The 19,832-nt window shown below is 44.3% G+C and overlaps 1 protein-coding gene across 2 annotated transcripts in view; it reads right to left on the reverse strand.

Annotated features, from left to right (window-relative positions):
* The window catches only part of LOC144669975 (collagen and calcium-binding EGF domain-containing protein 1-like), a 160,381-nt gene that overhangs the window by 29,251 nt on the left and 111,298 nt on the right, over positions 1–19,832 (reverse strand). For both annotated transcript variants that reach the window (XM_078532274.1, XM_078532275.1), the window contains exons 4-5: positions 5,526–5,660; positions 2,038–2,175 (exon numbers count right to left, since the gene is read on the reverse strand). In XM_078532274.1, the coding sequence (XP_078388400.1) occupies positions 2,038–2,175; positions 5,526–5,660 (273 nt within the window). The remainder of the gene's footprint in view (positions 1–2,037; positions 2,176–5,525; positions 5,661–19,832) is intronic.

Raw genomic sequence — 19,832 nt, forward strand, 5'->3', positions numbered from 1 at the left:
ACAGCTCCAGGGACCCAGGTTCAATTCTGACCTTGGGTGTCTGTCTGTATGGAGTTTGCATGTTCTCCCCATGTCCACGTCGGTTTCCGCTGGGTGCTCCAATTTCCTTCTACCGCCAAAAGACGTGCTGGTTAGGTGGATTGGCTACGGTTAAATTAATAGCGTGTGTGTCTGTGTGACTGGCGTCCTGACTACCTGTGACCCTGAATCGGATGAAATGGTTCTGGAAAAGTGAGTGAGTGTTTCCACTGGCAGGAGAGTTCGTAAGCAGAGGACACAAATTTAAGATAATTGGCAAAAGAGCTAATTGTAGCCAAATTTATTGATGATACCAAGTTAGTCAAGTTGTGAGGAGGGTACAAAGAGTCTGCAGAGGGATATAGATATATTAAGTGAGTGGGCAAAAAAAATTGGCACATTCAGTATAAAGTGGGAAAATGTGAGATTATCCACCTTAGCAGGAAGAGTAGAAAGGCAAAGCATTATTTAAATGGAGAGAGACTGAAGAATGCTGTGGCACAGAGGGATCTGGGTGTCCTTGTACATGAATCACAAAAAGTCAGCATGCAGATACAGCAATTATTAGGAAGAGAAATGGAATGTTGGCCTTTATTGCAAGGGTGATGGAATATAAAAGTAGGGAGGTCTCACAACAGCTGTACAGGGCATTGGTGAGACCACACCTAGAATACTGTATGCGGTTTTGGTCACTTTACTTAAGAAGGGACATACTTACATTGGAGAAAATTCAGAGAAAGTTCATTAAGCTGATTCCTGGGACAAAGGGGTTGCCCTATGAGGAAAGATTGAGACGGTTGGGCTGATACTCATTGGAATTTAGAAGATTGAGATGTGATCTTATTAAAACATAAAATTTTGAGCAGGCTTGACAGGGTAGATGCTGAGAGGATGTTTCCCCTCGTTGGGGAATCTAGAGCTAGGGGGCACGATTTCAAAATAAGAGGTCTCGCATTTTAAGATGGGAAAGAGGAGAATTTCTTCTCTCAGAGGGTCATTAGTGTTTGGAATTCTCTCCCCAGTGAGCAGTGGAGACTGGGTCATTGAATGTATTCAAGACTGAGTTAGACAGATTTTTGTTCAGCAAGGGAGTCAAGGGTTGTGGGGACAGGCAGGAAAGTGAAGTTAAGCCCACATTAGATGATCCACGATCTACTGACTGGTGGAACAAGCTCGAGGGGCCAATTCCCTACTTTTATACTCCATCTCCTTTGCAATAAGGGCTAACAACCCATTTCTCTTCCTAATCATTGCTATACCTGCATGCTGACTTTTTGTGATTCATGTACAAGGACACTCAGATCCCTCTGTGCCACAGCATTCTGCTGTCTCTCTCCATTTAAATAATGCTCTGCTTTTCTATTCTTCCTGCCCAAGTGGATAACCTCACATTTTCCCATATTATACAGAATCTGGCTCCTATTTCATACATAGTGGTGAGGAAGAGAAAAATTTTATCTGGAGGTGTGGAGAAAACTTTTATGCGGCGAGTTGAGTTGTTATGATCTAGAATGCACTACCTGAAAGAGCAGTGGAAAGAGATTCAACAGTAACTTTCACAAGAGAATTGGATAAATACTTGAAAAGGAAAAAAAATTCATGACTGTGGGGATTGGTTTTAATTAGATTACTGTTTCAAAGTGTCAGCATAGACACCATGGACTGAATGGCATCTTTCTGTGCGGTATGATTTCATCATTTATTGCAGCATTACCCATCGCTTACGGTAGCCTTGGTGCATGATTATATTAATAACTGAAGGATTTCAATATAATTATAGATAGACTATCCTCACCACTTGCAATCCTTTATTAAAGCCAATAGAATTTGGCTAAAATAACTTCCTTGTTGAACTTATTAAAGTGTTTGAACCTTTTTTAATACTGCATGTATACTCTTTAAGAACTAGAGGGAAAAAAATTATCTAATCATCAGTAATAATGATTTTATTTGAAACTGAACACAATCTTTCAAATGAGCTTTTCACCTTGCTGTGTTATCGTAAAAAAATAACCTTACCATTAAAAGTTCTAAGACAGGACTTGCCATCCGCACTCAAGTAAAATCCTTCTTGACACTCACAAATGTAGCTTCCAAGCGTGTTAATACACTTGTGATCGCACAGTGTGCCATTATTGACTAAACACTCATCTATGTCTGTGGAGAACAGGAACAGGTACATGTTACTGGTTTAAAAATAGTAAACATTCACCATCACTAGAGCTATGAGTGATTATCTGTGTCACTGTTAAAATCATGACCTGGAGTTTCCTGAAAATTTGCACTGAAACAAGTGACAGTGTAATGCGGAAAGATTGAGCAAGTTTAGGCTCAAGTGACCTGTGCCTATTCTTACAAGGAGGTCAGTTGGACTAGTGTGCAGGCATCAGTGCTTTCAATTTTTGGAGTTTTATTGGACCATCCTCTCATTCAACAGGCCGCTTCCATAAGCAAATTCTTTCAGAGCTTAGGACACAGACAGCTGAAGACACTGCCACCAAAAATGTACCTTTTACTATAATTTGTTGCCTATATCCCAACTCAGACCAAGTCCTGTTTACCCATCACCCTTATGCCTGCTGACCCGCTTTGGCAATTCCTTGTTTTTAAACACCTTCATCCTTGTTTTCAAATCCCTCCAAGGTCTCATCCCTCCCTATCTCTGCAACCACCTCTAGCCCTAGAAATATTCAAACTCTTTGCACTCATCAAATTCTGGCCCCTTGCACATCCCCTGATTTTCATCGCTCCATTAGTGGTGGCCATGCCTTCAGCTGCCTGTGTCCTAAGCTCTGAAACCCCTTCCTCAACATCTCCAGCTCTCTCTCAGCCTTTAAGATGCTTCTTGAAACCTGTCCCTTTGACCAAGCTTTTGGTCACTTGTCCTGATATCTCCTTACGTGGTTCAGTGTCAGTTTTTGTCTAGTTACGCTCCTTTGATGTGCTGTGGTACATTTTACTGCATTAGTGGCTCTAAAAACCATTCTATGATCCTATATCAATGTCTGTTTTTGTTGATGCTTTGGCAAAGATGCACACCTGTGGATTAACAATGACTCCACTTGCTGAGTTTCGTATTTTAGGCATTATGCATTTTTACTTATCATAAAAACAGATATTTTACTTATATTTTCATGCTTTATCGGTTAAAGCAACAAATATATTTATTTATAACTTAAATAATATGAAGCACTAAAATGAAAAAAACCATTAAGGATGCATTTATTTAAATAGGTGTAAGAAACTCCATAATGCATCACTTACACTTTGTAAGAACATTTGTGTCAACATAAAGTCACTGCTAAACAATAGGTTTGCAACAGAAAGAGGAAGTGCTGGAAATACTCAGCACATCAGGCAGCTTTGGTGCAGATAGAAACAGAGATAATGTTTCAACTTTCATCAGAACTAGTAAAAGTTAAAGATTTAACAGTTTTTAAGCAAGTGCAGAGCGAGAGAGAAGTTGAGGGTGGGGAAGGCGGTGGGAGGTGGGAACGGAGAAAGAGCAAGTGGAATTTGTTGCCCATCCCTAATTGAATATGGCAGTTAACTGCGTTCTTGAACCACCATAGGTGCACCCACAGTGCTGTTAGGGAGGGAGTTCCATTATCTTAACCCAGCAACAGTGAAGGAACGGCAATATAGTTCCAAGTCAGGATGTGTGTGGCTTGGAGGGGAACTTGCAGGCGGTGGTGTTCCCATGCATCTGCTGCCCTTGCCCTTCTAGATGGTAGAGGTCGTGGGTTTGGAAGGTGCTGTTGAAGGAGCCTTGGTGAGTTGCTGCATTGTATCTTATAGATGGTACACACTGCCACCACTGTGCGTTGGGCAGGGCAAGAGAGATTAAATGACAAAAGGGATGATCAGGAAAGGCAACAAGGAAATGATTTTCCCTGAAGGACAAATTTGCTTTCCTTTCACCATCTCCTTTAAGCATCATTCATCTCTTACTCAACATCTTTAAGACCTCATGAAATTCAAACAAATTATTTTTCATAAGACACCCACCATCTCAATGCAGCTGCAATTGATAACACATTTGAACAAACACTTTGGTCCATTTTCCCTTTTTCCTGAATCCTATTCGAAAGGTATTTCTCAAACCAATATATAACTAAGGTGCATATGCTGGGAGCATGGACCACATCACAATGCAGTGTCAGCTTTATAACCTTAAGAAATCATTTCACATTGAAAATATATTTCTGTTAATTTGCCATGGGGTCTGTTTGATCTTTTGATCAACACACATGGTTTCATCTTTTAATTAAACAGAACAGGTCACTGACACTTTACAACAATCGCTAATTTGTTGATATAACCTGCAATGCATCACTAAGTATGCAGTTAGAACATTTATATGAAAAAAAATCATGCTTATTAGAATATTCAGGAACATTTGAGTTTCATTTCGCAAAGTATCATTGCACTCTGAATAAAAGGATTTGCATTTATTACAGATCAGATCTGTCTAAGAATTGAGATCACATTGTCACATTGAGATCAATGATATATTGCTCATCACATTTTCTAGATGAGTTCAGAGACATAAAGCAATGAAGGTGTCAAGTATTTTATGTGATGAGGAAACATTAAGGAAGGTTTTATTTGGAAAAGTTGATCCAAACACATCATTAATTGTTATAATTGTATAACTGATTATTCATTGGATATCAGTTGTGTTTCATTATATGTTGGTAAAAGGCAATAACTGAGATTTCACTTGAGCATATAAAAAGAGACACTTACTCAAATTGTGGTGTGTGGTTGAGTTAGGAGGTATATGCTTGTAATGTTTCATTCTGCAAATAAATGTAAGACTGAGTAAAGATTGACTACTGTATCGTCCTTCACCAACCAGCTTTTCGGATTGGAAGTCACATTGCTCACTGCAGCAATGTGTTTGAATAAAAGCAGATGCTCTTTGAATTTTTTAGGTGTTGTAATAATATGAAAGGTTAGACAAGACATCTTCACCCATAGAATAATGGGCAAGTTAATTGAACGGTTATCAACATTTTGGAAAGGTTTGTCTGGGCATTACAATTTAGGAAGGATGTCAAGGCCTTAGAGAAGGTACAGAGGAGATTTAAGAGTATGATACCAGAGATGAGGGACTTCAGTTACGCGGAGAGACTGGAGAAGCCGGAATTGTCCTCCTTAGAACAGAGAACATTAAGGGGAGATTTAACAGTGATGTTCAAAAGCATAAAGGGTTTCAATAGAGTAAGTAAACAACCCTTTCTATTGGCAGAAAGGTCAGTAACCAGAGGACACAGATTTAACTGATAAAAGAGCCAGAGGTGACGTGAGGAGAATCTTTTTCTGCAGCAAGTTATGCTCTGAAATGTACTGCCTGCCCATACACAATGGGCCAAATGGGCACTCTCTGTGCTGTGCAATTCTATGATAATATGTTGCATTAAAGTAATAAAACGCAGTGGGATGCAGTATCTCATTGTCAAGAATGTAGATCACTACCTTGTAAATAAAATAAAAGATCTCACCTAAACAGTAGGGTGTCTGATGATTTCTGTGTCGCTCTCGGTCAAAGCGATATCCAGGATAACACGTACACACAACCCGTCCAAAATTATCAGTGCATTGCTGTTCGCAAGGTGAGCCAGCACAGACATCAGCATCTGGAGATGAAGAAAACGCCAAGTCAGCAATCACAGCTCTCTGACACTACATGAATATTCCCAATGTTTTGCCAACGAGGTTAGATTGTTCCAACAGGTTCAACAGTAAAGTCCCACCATGTGTGGGGGTTACGTTCCCACAAAATCTCGCAAACAGCAAAACCGCGAACCATGCTTTTCAATGGGAGTCAATTCGATAGGTTGCAGCAATGTGAGCGCAGCATTCGCTTGTGCAGTTACTCTGCAGCAAATTGCGGTACAGTACCTGTCTTTGACAGACGGGGGGAGCCTCTGAGCAATACAAGACGTACCGAAAATTTTAAACAGAGACAATCCTCATTTAAGAAAAAAAAAAATGAATTGTCTCAAAACTGGCAGACAAAATCGGTGAATGTTCCAAAATTGAACAGGGCCGTTACTGCAGCTCTGGACCGAGCGATTCAGACAATTTCAGGTTAATCTCTCTGTCTGGGCTGCACTTCAGCTGCTACCATTCCAGGCACCGCTTCTCACCCCCTGTCGGAGAGCTGCTTAAAAAAAGAGAATTAAATGTCCATGGCCAAGACTAATGGAAGGAATCCACTTGCAGGGCCTTTGGCACCATCTCCCCACTGATACGTGTCGAGGTCCCTGCTCTCTCATGGCTGCCGTCTACTCGGGGGTAAGAGGAGAAAGGGGAAAGTAAACGCGGATAAGCTCACGCGATGGGCAATGCGGTGCACAAAGTACAAAGCATTGGGTAAGCAAATACACCAACAAGGAAGTCACAAAAGGCAGGACTTTACTGTGCTTTGCATCTCGATGTCCCGCTGTACTGACACCAAAATCTGGGAGAGTAGCAGAGAAGATTGGATAAACCTAGTGGTTTGCTTTGAGTCAAGTTTGCATTTGTGAATTGGTGTGGATTGCAGAAGGATAGATGAGGGGAGATTGTCACAGTTTGGAGGTCCTAGGAATGAATTTGTTAGAACGGAAGATGGCTTTTTAAAAATGTATTCCTTCATGGTAGATGTTACTGGCAAGGCCAGTGTTTGTTGCCCATCCCTAATTGCCCTTAACTGGGCTATTTCAGAGGGCAGTTAAGAATCAACCACATTGCTGTGGGTCTGGAGTCACATGTAGGCCAGGCCAGGTAAGGACGGCAGATTTCCTTCCCTGAAGGACATTAGTGAACCAGATGGGTTTTTACGACAGTCAGCGATAGTTTCATGGTCACCATTACTGAGACGAGCTTTCAATTCCAGATTTAATTAATTGAATGTAAATTCCGCTAGATGCCGTGGTGGGATTTCAACCCATGTCCTTAGAGCATTAGCCTGGGCCTCTGAATTATTAGTCCAGTGACAGTACGACTACGCCACCATCTCCCCTTGCTGAGGTTTCCATTTCAGCACAGCAAGAGTGCAACAAAGAGGGAGGACCATTGGAGCTTGGGAGAAATGAGGAAATGTGGAACCAACGACCAAATGGAGTATAGAGGTGAAGAGCATGCATGTATTTAAGGAGAACCTTGATAAGCACGAGAGAGAAAGAAAGAGGGGTAAGTTGATGGGTTAGGGTTATACAAAGAAAGGTGGGACGATGCTCACGTGGAGTATGAACCTGATGGGCCAAATGACCTTTTTCTGTCCTGTGAACACTGTGAAAGAGAAAAGAGTTTATAGAAGCAATGATCACTATCATTTTCTTTTTATTCTTTCATGGGATGTAGGTGTCGCTGGCAAGTCCAGCATTTGTTGCCTAATTGCCCTTGAACTGAGTGGCTTGCTAGGCCACCTCAGAGGGCAGTTAAGAGTCAACCACATTGCTGTGGGTCTGGAGTCACATGTAGGCCAGACCAGAATGGCAGATTTCCTTCCCTAAAGGGGCAATAGTAAACCAGATGGGTTTTTATGATGATCAATACTTGTCATGGTCACCATTACTGAGACCTTCTTTATATTCCAACTTGATTGAGTGAATTACCTCCCCAGATCATGAGCCTGGGCCTCTGGATTGCTAGCCCAAGCAACTGTAATACTGTGATCAGATCATGGCACTTGTCTTATGTTTGAAGTAGTAATGAATCTGCAGTCATTAAAGCTGAAATTCTGGTAAACAGATAGACGTGTATGAATGGGACATTTTAGGACTTCACTGTTGAGCTTTCTACATATTTGCGAGTGATCTCCATTGTGTTCTTCCATGTCTTTGGTCCATCTCAAGGTTATTACAGGATTCCCTGACAGAATACAACATGCAAGAGATTGCATGTTTACCCTTACCCCAACGTGTACATTTACACTTATCTGATCCGTATCATTGAGAGAATGGTATGGATAAATTCTACAGACGACCATTTCCAACCACTAATTAATTGGCTTGAGTTGTGTGACCAATTAATTTATCTCTGGGCAACTTTTCCTCACAAAGCTCCACAAGAAGAAGGAAAGAACTTGCATTTATATAGTGCCTTTCATGGCCTCTGGGCTTTCCAAAGCTTCTACAGCCAATTGAAGTTGGTTACTGTTGCAATTTAGAAAGCACAGTAGCCAATTTGACCACAGCAAGATCCTAGAAACAACAATGTGCTAAATGTCCAGATAATTTCTCTTTGTACTGTTGGTGGGGGTGGGGGGGCGGGGGTGGATAAGTATTGGCGGGAACTCAGCTGCTGCTCTTCGAATTAGTCCCTGATCTTACACCCACCTGTGACATTGGCAGGGTCTTGATTTAACTTCTCATGGGAAATACAGCGCTCCTGACAGAGCAGCACTCCTTCGGCGCTGCTCTAGAGCGTCAGGCCAGATTCTGTGCTCAGATCTCCCGAGCGAGGTTCAGATCATCTAACCTTCGTGACTCCGAGAGGAAGTGCCTTCAGCCGAGCCACTATCAGCATGGGGGACACAGCCACATTTGTGAGGCTCAGTCCACTAAGGAACACCAGGGGTAAATGTTAACTGAGATTGGGATTTGCATTGTGAACGCCCAAGTTGGAAATCAAACGCAGTGGCATTGTAGCTGCTGGCAAGGAGCCAATTCTTTTTTTAATTCCTTTGCTGCGGATGGTGCTACATGCGTTCGGGTGTTTCTTTATTGGTCCCAAAGCAGTTCTCCGGAGTGTGCGAGCTGAGTCTGATCCTTATGATAATTGGTAGGCAAGTTCAGACTGGGTTGGATGCAAAGCAGACTGGATTGGGGCAAGTCAGCCTTCCTTATCACCGCAGCATCCATCTCCTTAGCAGCTCAGCTGGGAATTGATGGAATTCATCACACATAAAGCAGGTAGCGGTTTTGACCACTCCCATGGTTTAAGCATGCAAGCGTTAAGGTGTTCAGCAGGGCTGCCAGGTTTGTTTGGATTTGCTAAAATAAAGCTCACAGCCGGCAGGGAGAGGATGGAGTGGGATTGTGTTTCATGCCACTTGGAGCAAGGTGGAGGAAGGGAAGCAAAGATCAATAGGTGAACAGAGTTCACAATACGTGAACGCTGACAAATACTTGCCTTCACCTATTAACAATATAAACTCGCGTATTATGCAATCACTAAATCGCATGACAGGCCCAGGAAGACAGCTTGAGGTTTCACACGCTAATATGCCTTCTGGCAGAATACAAGTCAATGGAATGCTTCCAATGTAATGCTGCAAACAAGGCAATCCAGCTTACCAAACAGCATTTTCCATTCACAAACTGTCATAAATTATGTGCTGTTTGTACAGCTCCTGCCTCCGTGTCCCAACCCCTTCCCATTCTGGTTTTACCCTTGCCACTATAGCCTGCTTTCCTCCTGCCTTTTCCTGCAGTCTTCTGACACACTCGCTAACTCCCATTTATTTCTCAAAGGGGGAGGGAGGGAAGGAAGAATATGCAGCCAAGGGCGGGGTTGAGGCAAGAGAACCTTGAATATAAAACTGCTTTGAATCATTGAAGGGTACAGTGTGACAGGAGGGCCGTTCAGCCTATTGTCTCTGTGCTGGCTCTTTGGTGAAGCTTTACAATTAATCCCAGTTGTGGGGTCAAAATCCTGGAACTCCCTCCCTACCAGCACTGTGGGTGTACCTACACCCCATGGACTGCAGCGGTTCAAGAAGGCGGCTCACCACCACCTTCTCAAGGGGCAATTAGGGATGCTGGCCCAGCCAGCGAAGCCCACATCCCACGAAGATTAAAAAAAAACTCCCCTGCTATTCCCATGGCCCCGTAAGATGTTTCCCTTCAAAAATTCATCCACTACTGTTTTCAATATTCTTCTTGAACCTGCTTCCACCTCCCCGCCCCTCATTTCAGGCAATGCATTTCCAAATCACAACCGCACGCAAAAAAGGCAGTATTTGCTGCCAACACCATGCATGCCCGGTTGTAAGCCTGACCACCACCTTTATTTTGGGCAATGTGCAGCAGGGCACATGCGCGGCCGCCACCTTAGTAGGGGGGCAATGTGCCACCCGGACCCAGCTTACACACTTCCAAGAACCGTGTGCCAGGCATCAAAACAAAGTGGCTGTCAGTACTCTGCAAAATCGTATTTAGTTCTGCAACGCCATTAATCCATTGATCCTTCTTAAGCTGAAGAGATCTGAGAACGTGACAGAATATGCAGACATTTTAAGGCAGGATTCTGCCCCTTTGCTGAACTGTTGGAATTAGTGAGCTCAGTACAACATTGCAACAGTTTTCCTTCCTGTCTGGACTGAATCTTTCGGATCGCTGCATATTTAGCAACATATGTTCACAGTCCCTTTGATTACGAGAAGACTGAAATCACTAAAGTGAGTTGAAGCATCGGCTTTCAGTAACGATTCTGGATTGTCCCTGTTACTCCTCGTTTTTAAAATACTGTAATACTTTCTCCAAGTGTCAATGAAATGCTTGTGAGCTCGATATTCAGAGCAACCTGCTGACTAAGTATTGTGTGGGGCCCACGGAATTCACAAACTGAGAGCGTATTGCAATAACCAGGTTAGAAAGCAAAATGACTTGCCCGTGTGCTAGGTAAACTGTTGTGTGCACGTCGTTGAATCTCTGCACATGCGCAGGCCAGTTCGCACGCGCAGACCAGTCCGCACGCGCAGGCCAGTCTGCACGAGCAGGCCAGTTCGCACGCACAGACCAGTTCGCACGCACAGACCAGTTCGCACGCACAGACCAGTTCGCACGCACAGACCAGTTCGCACGCGCAGGCCAGTTCGCACGCGCAGGCCAGTTCGCACGCACAGACCAGTTCGCACGCGCAGGCCAGTTCGCACGCACAGACCAGTTCGCACGCGCAGGCCAGTTCGCAGACCAGTTCGCACGCGCAGGCCAGTTCGCACGCGCAGGCCAGTTCGCACGCGCAGGCCAGTTCGCACGCGCAGGCCAGTTCGCAGACCAGTTCGCACGCGCAGACCAGTTCGCACGCGCAGACCAGTTCGCACGCGCAGGCCAGTTCGCACGCACAGGCGAGTTCGCACGCGCAGGCCAGTTCGCACGCGCAGGCGAGTTCGCACGCGCAGACCAGTTCGCACGCGCAGACCAGTTCGCACGCGCAGGCCAGTTCGCACGCGCAGGCGAGTTCGCACGCGCAGGCGAGTTCGCAGGCCAGTTCGCACGCGCAGGCCAGTTCGCAGGCCAGTCCGCACGCGCAGACCAGTCCGCACGCGCAGACCAGTTCGCACGCGCAGGCCAGTTCGCACGCGCAGACCAGTTCACACGCGCAGGCCAGTTCGCAGGCCAGTTCGCACGTGCAGACCAGTTCACACGCGCAGGCCAGTTCGCAGGCCAGTTCACACGCGCAGACCAGTTCACACGCGCAGACCAGTTCGCACGCGCAGGCCAGTCCGCACGCGCAGACCAGTTCGCACACACAGACCAGTTCGCACATGCAGACCAGTTCGCACACACGGACCAGTTCACACGCGCAGGCCAGTTCGCACGCACAGGTGTGTATCGGTGGTCATAATGTGTTGGCAGGAGACACAGTGGTTAAAAAAAGAAACTGTTTCCTCATGTTGCCTCTGGTCCTTTTGTTAACCTCCTTAAATTGATTATTGACCTTTCTGCCCTGGATACAGTCTCTCCTTCCTCACTCCACCAACCGTTTTGAACACCTCCATCAAACTCCACGGCCTTCCCTGCTCGAAGGAGAACAACCTCAGCTTCAACAGTCTCTCTACATAACTGAAGTTCCTCATCCCTATTATCATTCTACTGAATCTCTCCTGCACCCCCGCTAAGGCTTTTGGTGCCCTGAAATGAACACAATATTCCAGCTGAGGCCTAACCAGTGTTTTATAAATGTTTAGCATAAGTTTCCTGCTTTTGTACTTTATTCCTCTATTAATAAAGCCAAAGGGCCTGTACGCTCTTTTAACAACCTTCTCAACTTGTCCTGCCACCTTCGAAGACTGGAATACCGACATTCCCAAGTCTCTCTGTTCCTGTGTACACCCTTAAGTCCAGAGGTTCTCAATCTTTTTCATCCACTCACCACTCAAGGCGTGGACCACCGACCAGTTCTACCTCAGCTGCTTTCGCTTGCCCCCACAAAAAACTCATGAGAATTAATGGGAAGAATGGCACTGCTTTGATGTAACACCAGTGAGGTGATGCCTTCCTTTAAACTTGGGAGAGCTTCAGTCTCGTGTCGGCCTCTCAGCCAGTTCCTATTCTTTGTTTTCAGCCCCACAAGTCTTGAAAATCTGATCTAGTAGTTGTACATTGTAATAGGAACATAACTATTGCATAATAGTTACACAATAAGTTAATGCACAACTGCATTCTTCTTGCTTGCACCTATGACGATGGTCGGGGATGAAGGATCTGGCCTGTTCTCTTGTATGTCACATGCCCGCGGACCACCTGAAAGACTCTTGTGGACCACACCTTGAGAACCATTACTTTGGTCTATCATTTGGGCACTTGGTCAGATTTGATGCAGGATTTTTGTTATCTCCCCCGCCCTACGGCCATACATCTCAACTTCACATTGCACCAGGAGTGTATGCGATTCCTCCTCCACTACTTTCACAAAGTCAACATTCACTGTACAAAGTGAAGCTTTAGTTCATAAACTAACTTAACAAATGTGCAGAACATATTCCTCAAAGACCAAAGATACTGCTTAATTAGAAGCACAAATGGGAGAGAACTAGAGGTGGCCTTATAGGATCTGGAGTAACATCCTGTGAATGAATTTGTGGCCTCTGTCCTTGACCCTACATTATCACTGGATCATAACTGAACCTTAACAGGCTTGGAGAGCTACAAAAAAGGTTTATGAAACTATATCACATAGGACGACAATGATGAAGCACAACATGATAAAGTTTTATAGTAACTATTCTAATTGTAAATCAGGGTAACTCAGCAAGTGATTGTCAAAGAATGTAGCCCCGTTTTCTATTTGGCTCATTCTTTTCTCCAGACAACAACATCCCAGATGAGTTCCCATCATTGAATCTGATGTCTTAAGCTGGATCTCAAAAATACTCGAAATAATAACACTATTACTGACTGACGCGTTGCTTGAGGGTAATTAGGTGTCAGCGGTGGCTCAATTGGTAATACTCTCACTTATTAGCCGTACATATTCAATATATGTCCCAGTGCTTGTCGCAGTGCTTTGGGACATCAAGAAAGGCAAGAATGTCCTTCTTCCTTCATCGTGGACAAGTAATTGCTCAGCCTGTGCTCAAGATGGCTCTGTACATGGAGTCAGTTTTCAACCGAGTTGCTTGAGCCTATCGACTGGTCTTGCAACACCAGAGCTGTTGGACTGTGGATGGTCTCCCCAAATATACATGGGCTAGACTTATTTAGTGGGGCCACTATGAAGTATCATCAGTTGCAAAATGACCGCCAGTCCATTTCAGGGTTGTCAGCTTCTCCAGAATTGCCCTGGAGCCTCCAGGGGTTTATGAAATTTCACAGGCATTGCTGTGAGCAACTCTTGGGAGCAACTTCATTGGGGTGTTCTTTTGTTTTGAACATTGTGTGTGTGTTTACAAGTTCCTTGAATACTTTCATTTCTTAGCTATGAACATATTGGTGATTGGAGAAGAGCAAAAAGGCCACTTCACGGGTTGGAGACACTAGGTCGTGTGTTAAAACCTTAAGGATGACCTCCAAGCAGAGTTGGCAACACCAAACCATGCTTGAAGTACCACAGTCCCACACTCACTTCACATGCTACTGAGCTGAGTTTGGAACAGTTGAACTTAACCCAGAAGTGTGGCGATGAAGAAAAAAAGATGGTTTCCATTTATGCACGTATTAGAGGTCCACAATACCAGCATCTACTTTCAGTTAGATACCAGCTTTAACAGTCTAACAGCCGTATTATAAATGCATGCACTAAATGTGGAAGAAAATGGCCCTGGCCTGAAGCAACATCTCATAAAAATCAAGGTCCTGCTTCTGTCTTGTTGTCACTACCTCCTTTTGTATCCCATTCAATTAATGGTGTTGCCTCTTAATCAAACCCACATTTGGCACTCCTATAGCATTAGCTTGTGTGCCAGGTGATACAGTGCCACCCTGCAAAGTGCCACCCAACCCCCATGGGCAGCGAATTGCAGTCTTTGTCAGTTCAACTCATGGCACGTCGTTCTGCTTTCTGGACCAGGCCAAGTTGGCAGGTGCAAGAAGGAATGACGTGCATTTATGTAGCACTTTTCCCGACCACCGAATGTCTCAAAGCGCTTCACGGCCAATGAAGCACTCTAGAAGCAGTCACGGCAAACAGCAATGTGCTAATGACCAGATATTCTGGTTTTTTGTGATGTTAACTGAGGGATTTTTTTTTTGACCAGGACACTGGGGATAGTTAAAAGCAAAATACTGCGGATGCTGGAAATCTGAAACAAAAACAAAAACAAAAATAGCTGGAAAAACCCAGCAGGTCTGACAGCGCAGAACTGTTCTGATGAAGAGTCATATGGACTCGAAACGTTAACTGTGTTCCTCTCCGCAGACACTGAGGATAGTTTCCCTGCTCTTCTTCAAAATTGTTCCATAGGTTCTTTTACATCCACCCAACAGGCAGACTTGGTTTTAACATCCCATTCGAAAGACGGCACCTCTGACAGTGCTGCACTCTGTCAGCACTGCATTGGGAGTGTCTTGATTTTTGTGATCAAGCCCCGGAGTGGAAATTGAACCCAGAACCTTGTGACTTAGAGATGAGTGTTACCAACTGTGCGACAGCTAACAAAGAAAAGAATTAACTCACTTTTATATAGTGTCCCAACAGCTTGAGAGCTAATTAAGCACCTCTGAAGTGTAAATACTATTGCAGCTTGACAGCTAATTTGCAAGGGATCAGAAATGGCAATGAGATAAATTCCAGGTCATCTGATTATTTCTTTAAGTGATGTTGATTGAGGGATAAATATTGGTCAGTACACTGGGAGAGAATTCCCTGGTTCTTCAAATAGTGCTGGGAGAGGACTGACAAGACCCATTTATATCTGAAGTATCCTCTTGGGTTCTGTGCTCTGGAGTAGAGTCTTGAACTCGCACAGCCTTCTGATGCAGCAGAGAAAGTGAACCAGGGCTGACAACTTCACGTTTCATCACAGATAGAACGTTGAACTGACTGTGTATGGGAAATATAGCACCTTTAAATGAAGTAAGCACATTCCAAGACGCTTCACCAGCGTAATCAAACAAAACATGACACCAAGCCAAGAACAGACATAGTAGGACAGGTGACCAAAAGCTTGATCAAAGAGATAGGCTTCAAAAAGTCTACTGAGAAAGAAAGAGAGAGAGCGAGTGAGTTAGAGAAATGAAGAGATTTACAATAACAACAACTTATATTTAATATAGTGCCTTTGACAATATAAAACGTCCCAAAGCATTACCCAAGAACACTATGGAACCAAGTATGACACTGAGGTACAGGCGGAGAAATCAGGTCAGATGACCAAAAGCTTGGTCAAAGAGGAAGGTTTTAAGGATTGTCTTAAAAGAGGAAAGTGAAGTAGAGGTGGAGAGGTGTAGGCAGGGAATTTCAGAGCGTGGGCAACTGAAGGCATGGGCACTGTTGGTGGAACGATGAACAACAGGGACGCTCAAGAATTAGAAGAGCTTAAGTATCTCGGAGGGTTGTGGGGCTGAAGGAGGTTACAGAGATCTGGAGGGGTGAGAATTTTAAAATTGCGGCACTGCACAGAACTTTCTCATTTGTGGCTACCGGTAATTTTAATCTCTTCCTGCAGAGTCAAGAGTCAAATATAATTAGAAGCAGCTTCACAATATGAGTCGGTATGTATTGTTTTATCAACGTAATCTTTGTGCAAACAAAAAAACCCAAATAAACCCAACACCTCCTTAAGGATTTAAGTGTTCATGTCATCTAAAATTGCTGATAATCCTTGACAATGCAGACAAATGGTGAATAAGGGCCACCACCTACTCCCATGCCACCTTTTGATCTATCACCGTCACAATAATTTGTTGTAACTTTCCTGACAGATACTCCTTTGTGCAATAAACAGCCTCCTGTTCTCTCGCCTCAGTTATAGAATGATTTGTTTCCTCCTTGGCCTTTTAACTCATTCCTAGTTGCATCTTTACCGAACAAGTTCCACACCTGCCCACAATAGCTTTTCAGTCTACTGCTCTGTGCAGATGGACCAATCAGCAAAGCACAAATGCATCTGGCTAAATAACCTCCTCGTTCACTGAAGTTGGTGACTTCTAATAACAATGAAGCCAATAAATTGTGAGGATCACTTGGGGAAAATTGTGCGTGTGTGTGTGTGTGCGTTCGCGCTTATGCAGGTGCATGTGTGTGCATAGAGGGAGTGTGCACGCATGTGTGTGTGGGTGCGCATGCTTATGTGTGAGAGGGTGTATGTATGTGTGTATGTGCGTGTACGGGAATGTGTGTGCGTGTGTGCACAAGTGCATATGTGTGTGTATGCGTGTGGGTGTGTGTGCATTAATTCCTTTCCAATAAAAACTAAGTCCTTTTGTTCTACTTCATCGTGCCTATCTGCCACTGAAATGAAACAACAGAAATTATAATGATTTACTCATATTCCCTTTCCAATTATGTTAGGTCAAAATTTAGGAGGATCCCAAAAGTATGCAGATTCCTGATGTATGTAAATGATCCATTGTAGCATGCACAAAGTGTCCTTAAGACCCTGCAGGTCAAATTTTAACACATCTCGCCTGAGGCAATTGTTAAAATGGGGTTGGGTCCACACTCTGTTCCAAATGCATTCCTGCCCAATGCCATTTTAACCGGGGACATCTCAGGCACATGGATCTTACTCAATATTCTGAAGTCAGGGCCCGATGATGTCATTGGCACTCCAATGCAATTCTTACTTGAAATCATTGCATGTGGTCAAACCCATCCTGCCCCCACCACCTTCCCTCCTACCCTCCCCATCCCAACCCGGTCTTTGTGACACACGATGAAGCACTTTTTTTTCAATATTCTCTCATGGGATGCAGGCGTCACTGAGAAGTTCGGAATTTGTTGCTAATTGTTAATCGCCCCTGAGAAGTTGGTGGTGAGCCACCTCCTGAACCACTGCAGGCCTACATGGTGCAAGCACAGTGCTGCTGGGTAGGGAGCTCCAAGATTTTGACCCAGAGATTGTGAAGGAACGGTGATGTAGTTCCAAGTCAGGATGGTCTGAGACTTGGAGAGCAACATGCAGTTGGTGGTGTTCTCATGTGTCTGCTTCCCTTGTCCTTTTCTAGGTGGTAGCAGTCGTGGGTTTGGAAGGTGCTGCCTAAGGAGCCTTGGTGAGTTGCTGCAGTGCATCTTGTAGATGGTGCACACAGCTGCTACTGTGCGTTGCGAGTGGAGTGAGTGGATGTTTAAGGTGTTGGATGGGGTGCTAGTCAAGTGGGCTGCTTTGTTCTGGATGGTGCCAAGCTTCTTGAGTGTTGTTGGAGCTGCACTCATCCAGGCAAGTGGAGAGTATTCTATTACACTCCTGACTTGTGCCTTGTAGATAGTGGACAAGCTTTGGGGAGTCAGGAGGTGAGTTACTCATCTCAGAATTATTTTAAACAAAACTCTGGTTAGTTGTGTAATTTGGTTGCTACAGGTGTTTGTATGCACGGAGATCGTTTTAATGACACACAAGTGCAGCACAGGGCCAGTGTTTTGGATGAGAGTTCTCCCCAGTGTCCCGGCCAATATTTACCCCTCAACCAAAATCATGAAAACAGATTATCTGATGGCTTAGTTCTTTGCTGTTTGTGGGAGCTTGCTGTGCGCAAATGATGACATTTCAAAAGTACTTTATTGACCGCAAAGCACTTTGCAGCATCTTGAGGTCATGACAGGTGCTACAGAAATGCAAGTTCCTTCCTTCATCTTCCTGGAACTCTTGTTGGATGACTCACCTTTAATAGCTTATAAAATCTAACCATCGATTAATAATTCAAAGTGAAGGTATTACTGAGAGCCATTTGTAGGTTTTGGTTGCTTCTCTTGGCAACCTACTCTTCTGCAGACTGCCTGGGTGCAGCTCCCACTTGCTTGGATGAGTGCAGCTCCCACAACATGCAAGAAGCTTGACACCGTCCAGTACAAAGCAGCCCGCTTGATTGGTACCACATCCACAAACACTCACTCCCTCCACCTCCGACGCACAGCAGCAGCAGTGTGTACCCTCTACAAGATGCACTGCAGGAATTCACCAAGGCTCCTTCAACAGGACCTTCCAAATCCACGACCACTACCATCTAGAAGGACAAGGGCAGCAGATAGATGGGAACACCACCACCTGGAAGTTCCCCTCCAAGTCACTCACTGTCCTGACTTGGAAATATATCGGCTGTTCCTTCACTGTCGCTGGGTCAAAATCCTGGAACTCCCTCCCTAACAGCACTGTGGGTGTACCTACACCACATAGGCTGCAGCGGTTCAAGAAGGCAGCTCACCACCACCTTCTCAAGGGCAACTAGGGATGGGCAATAAATGCTGGCCCAGCCAGCGAAGCCCACATCCTGTGAATGAATCAAAAAAGGACAAGAGCATGACTACAGTCTGTCCATTCACGAAGAACCATGTCTAGAGTCCATGGAGAATGACCACCTCAGCTTTCTGTTGCTAGGCACTAAGAGAAAGCAAACAAACCCTATGGAGTTGAGGTTTTTTCAGCATTTACAGCAGGAACTGTGCCTTTCACTGGGGAGCTTTTGTTCTTGTTACAGATTCTGGGATAGCAATCGTTCCATTTGCTTCACTATTGCTCCTCTTTCCATATTGGTTTGATGCAGTGTTCACAGTTCCTGACTGTAATCTGACATTGAAAACTATGTTTTTTTTTCAATCTTTTGTGTTCCAGTAGCAATGTGACTCATCACTTGGAACAATAATGTTCACCTCAAAGAAAAGACAACAGTGAGCAGCCCCATCTAGTGTCTTAAAGGTAGATGGCAATGTGGCCAAGCAATTTATCTTTAAGAGTTGCGGTAAGCTGAAACTTTCATTTCTATAGCCCCTTTCACGTCCTCAGGGCGTCCCAAAATGCTTTCCAGCCAATTGAGTACTTTTGGAATGTAATCATCTGTGCACAGCAAGTTCCCACAGACAGCAAAGCGCTAAATGACTAGATATAGTGACTTAGTGAATAGGAACAGTAGGAGGCTATTGAGGTCCTCAGGCCTATTACACCATTTAATTAGATCACAGCTACTCTAGATCTGAACTCTATCCACCCACCTTCCTTCCATAATGTTTAGTGCATTTATGTAAGAAAAATCTATTAATAAAGCCTAAGATACCATATGCTTTATTAACTGCTCTCTCAACATGCCCTGCCATCTTCAATGACCTATATACGTATGTACCAAGGTCCCTCTGTTCCTGCACCTCCTTTGGAGCCTCTACCTTTATTTTATGCTGTCTCACCATATTTTTCCTGCCAAAATGAATCACCTCACACTTCTCTGCATTGAACATCATCTGCCACTTGTCTGCCCTATCCACCAACATGTCTATGTCCTTTTGAAGTTCAAGACTATCCCCGGCTTTGAAAAATTGACCCTCAACCTCAACAGCTCTTGGGGGTGAGGGAGGGGGGTGTGGTGGTGGGTGGCTGGGTGTTATGGGTTGCAGATTTCCACTACCCTTTGTGTAAAGAAGTGATTCCTTATGTCAGTCCTCAAATGGTTGAGCTTTAATTTGCTCCGGGCTCCTTCACCAGATGAAATTATGAAAAAAAAGACTTGCAT

Source organism: Cetorhinus maximus, chromosome 30 (assembly GCF_964194155.1).
Source record: "Cetorhinus maximus chromosome 30, sCetMax3.hap1.1, whole genome shotgun sequence".
NCBI lineage: Eukaryota > Metazoa > Chordata > Chondrichthyes > Lamniformes > Cetorhinidae > Cetorhinus > Cetorhinus maximus.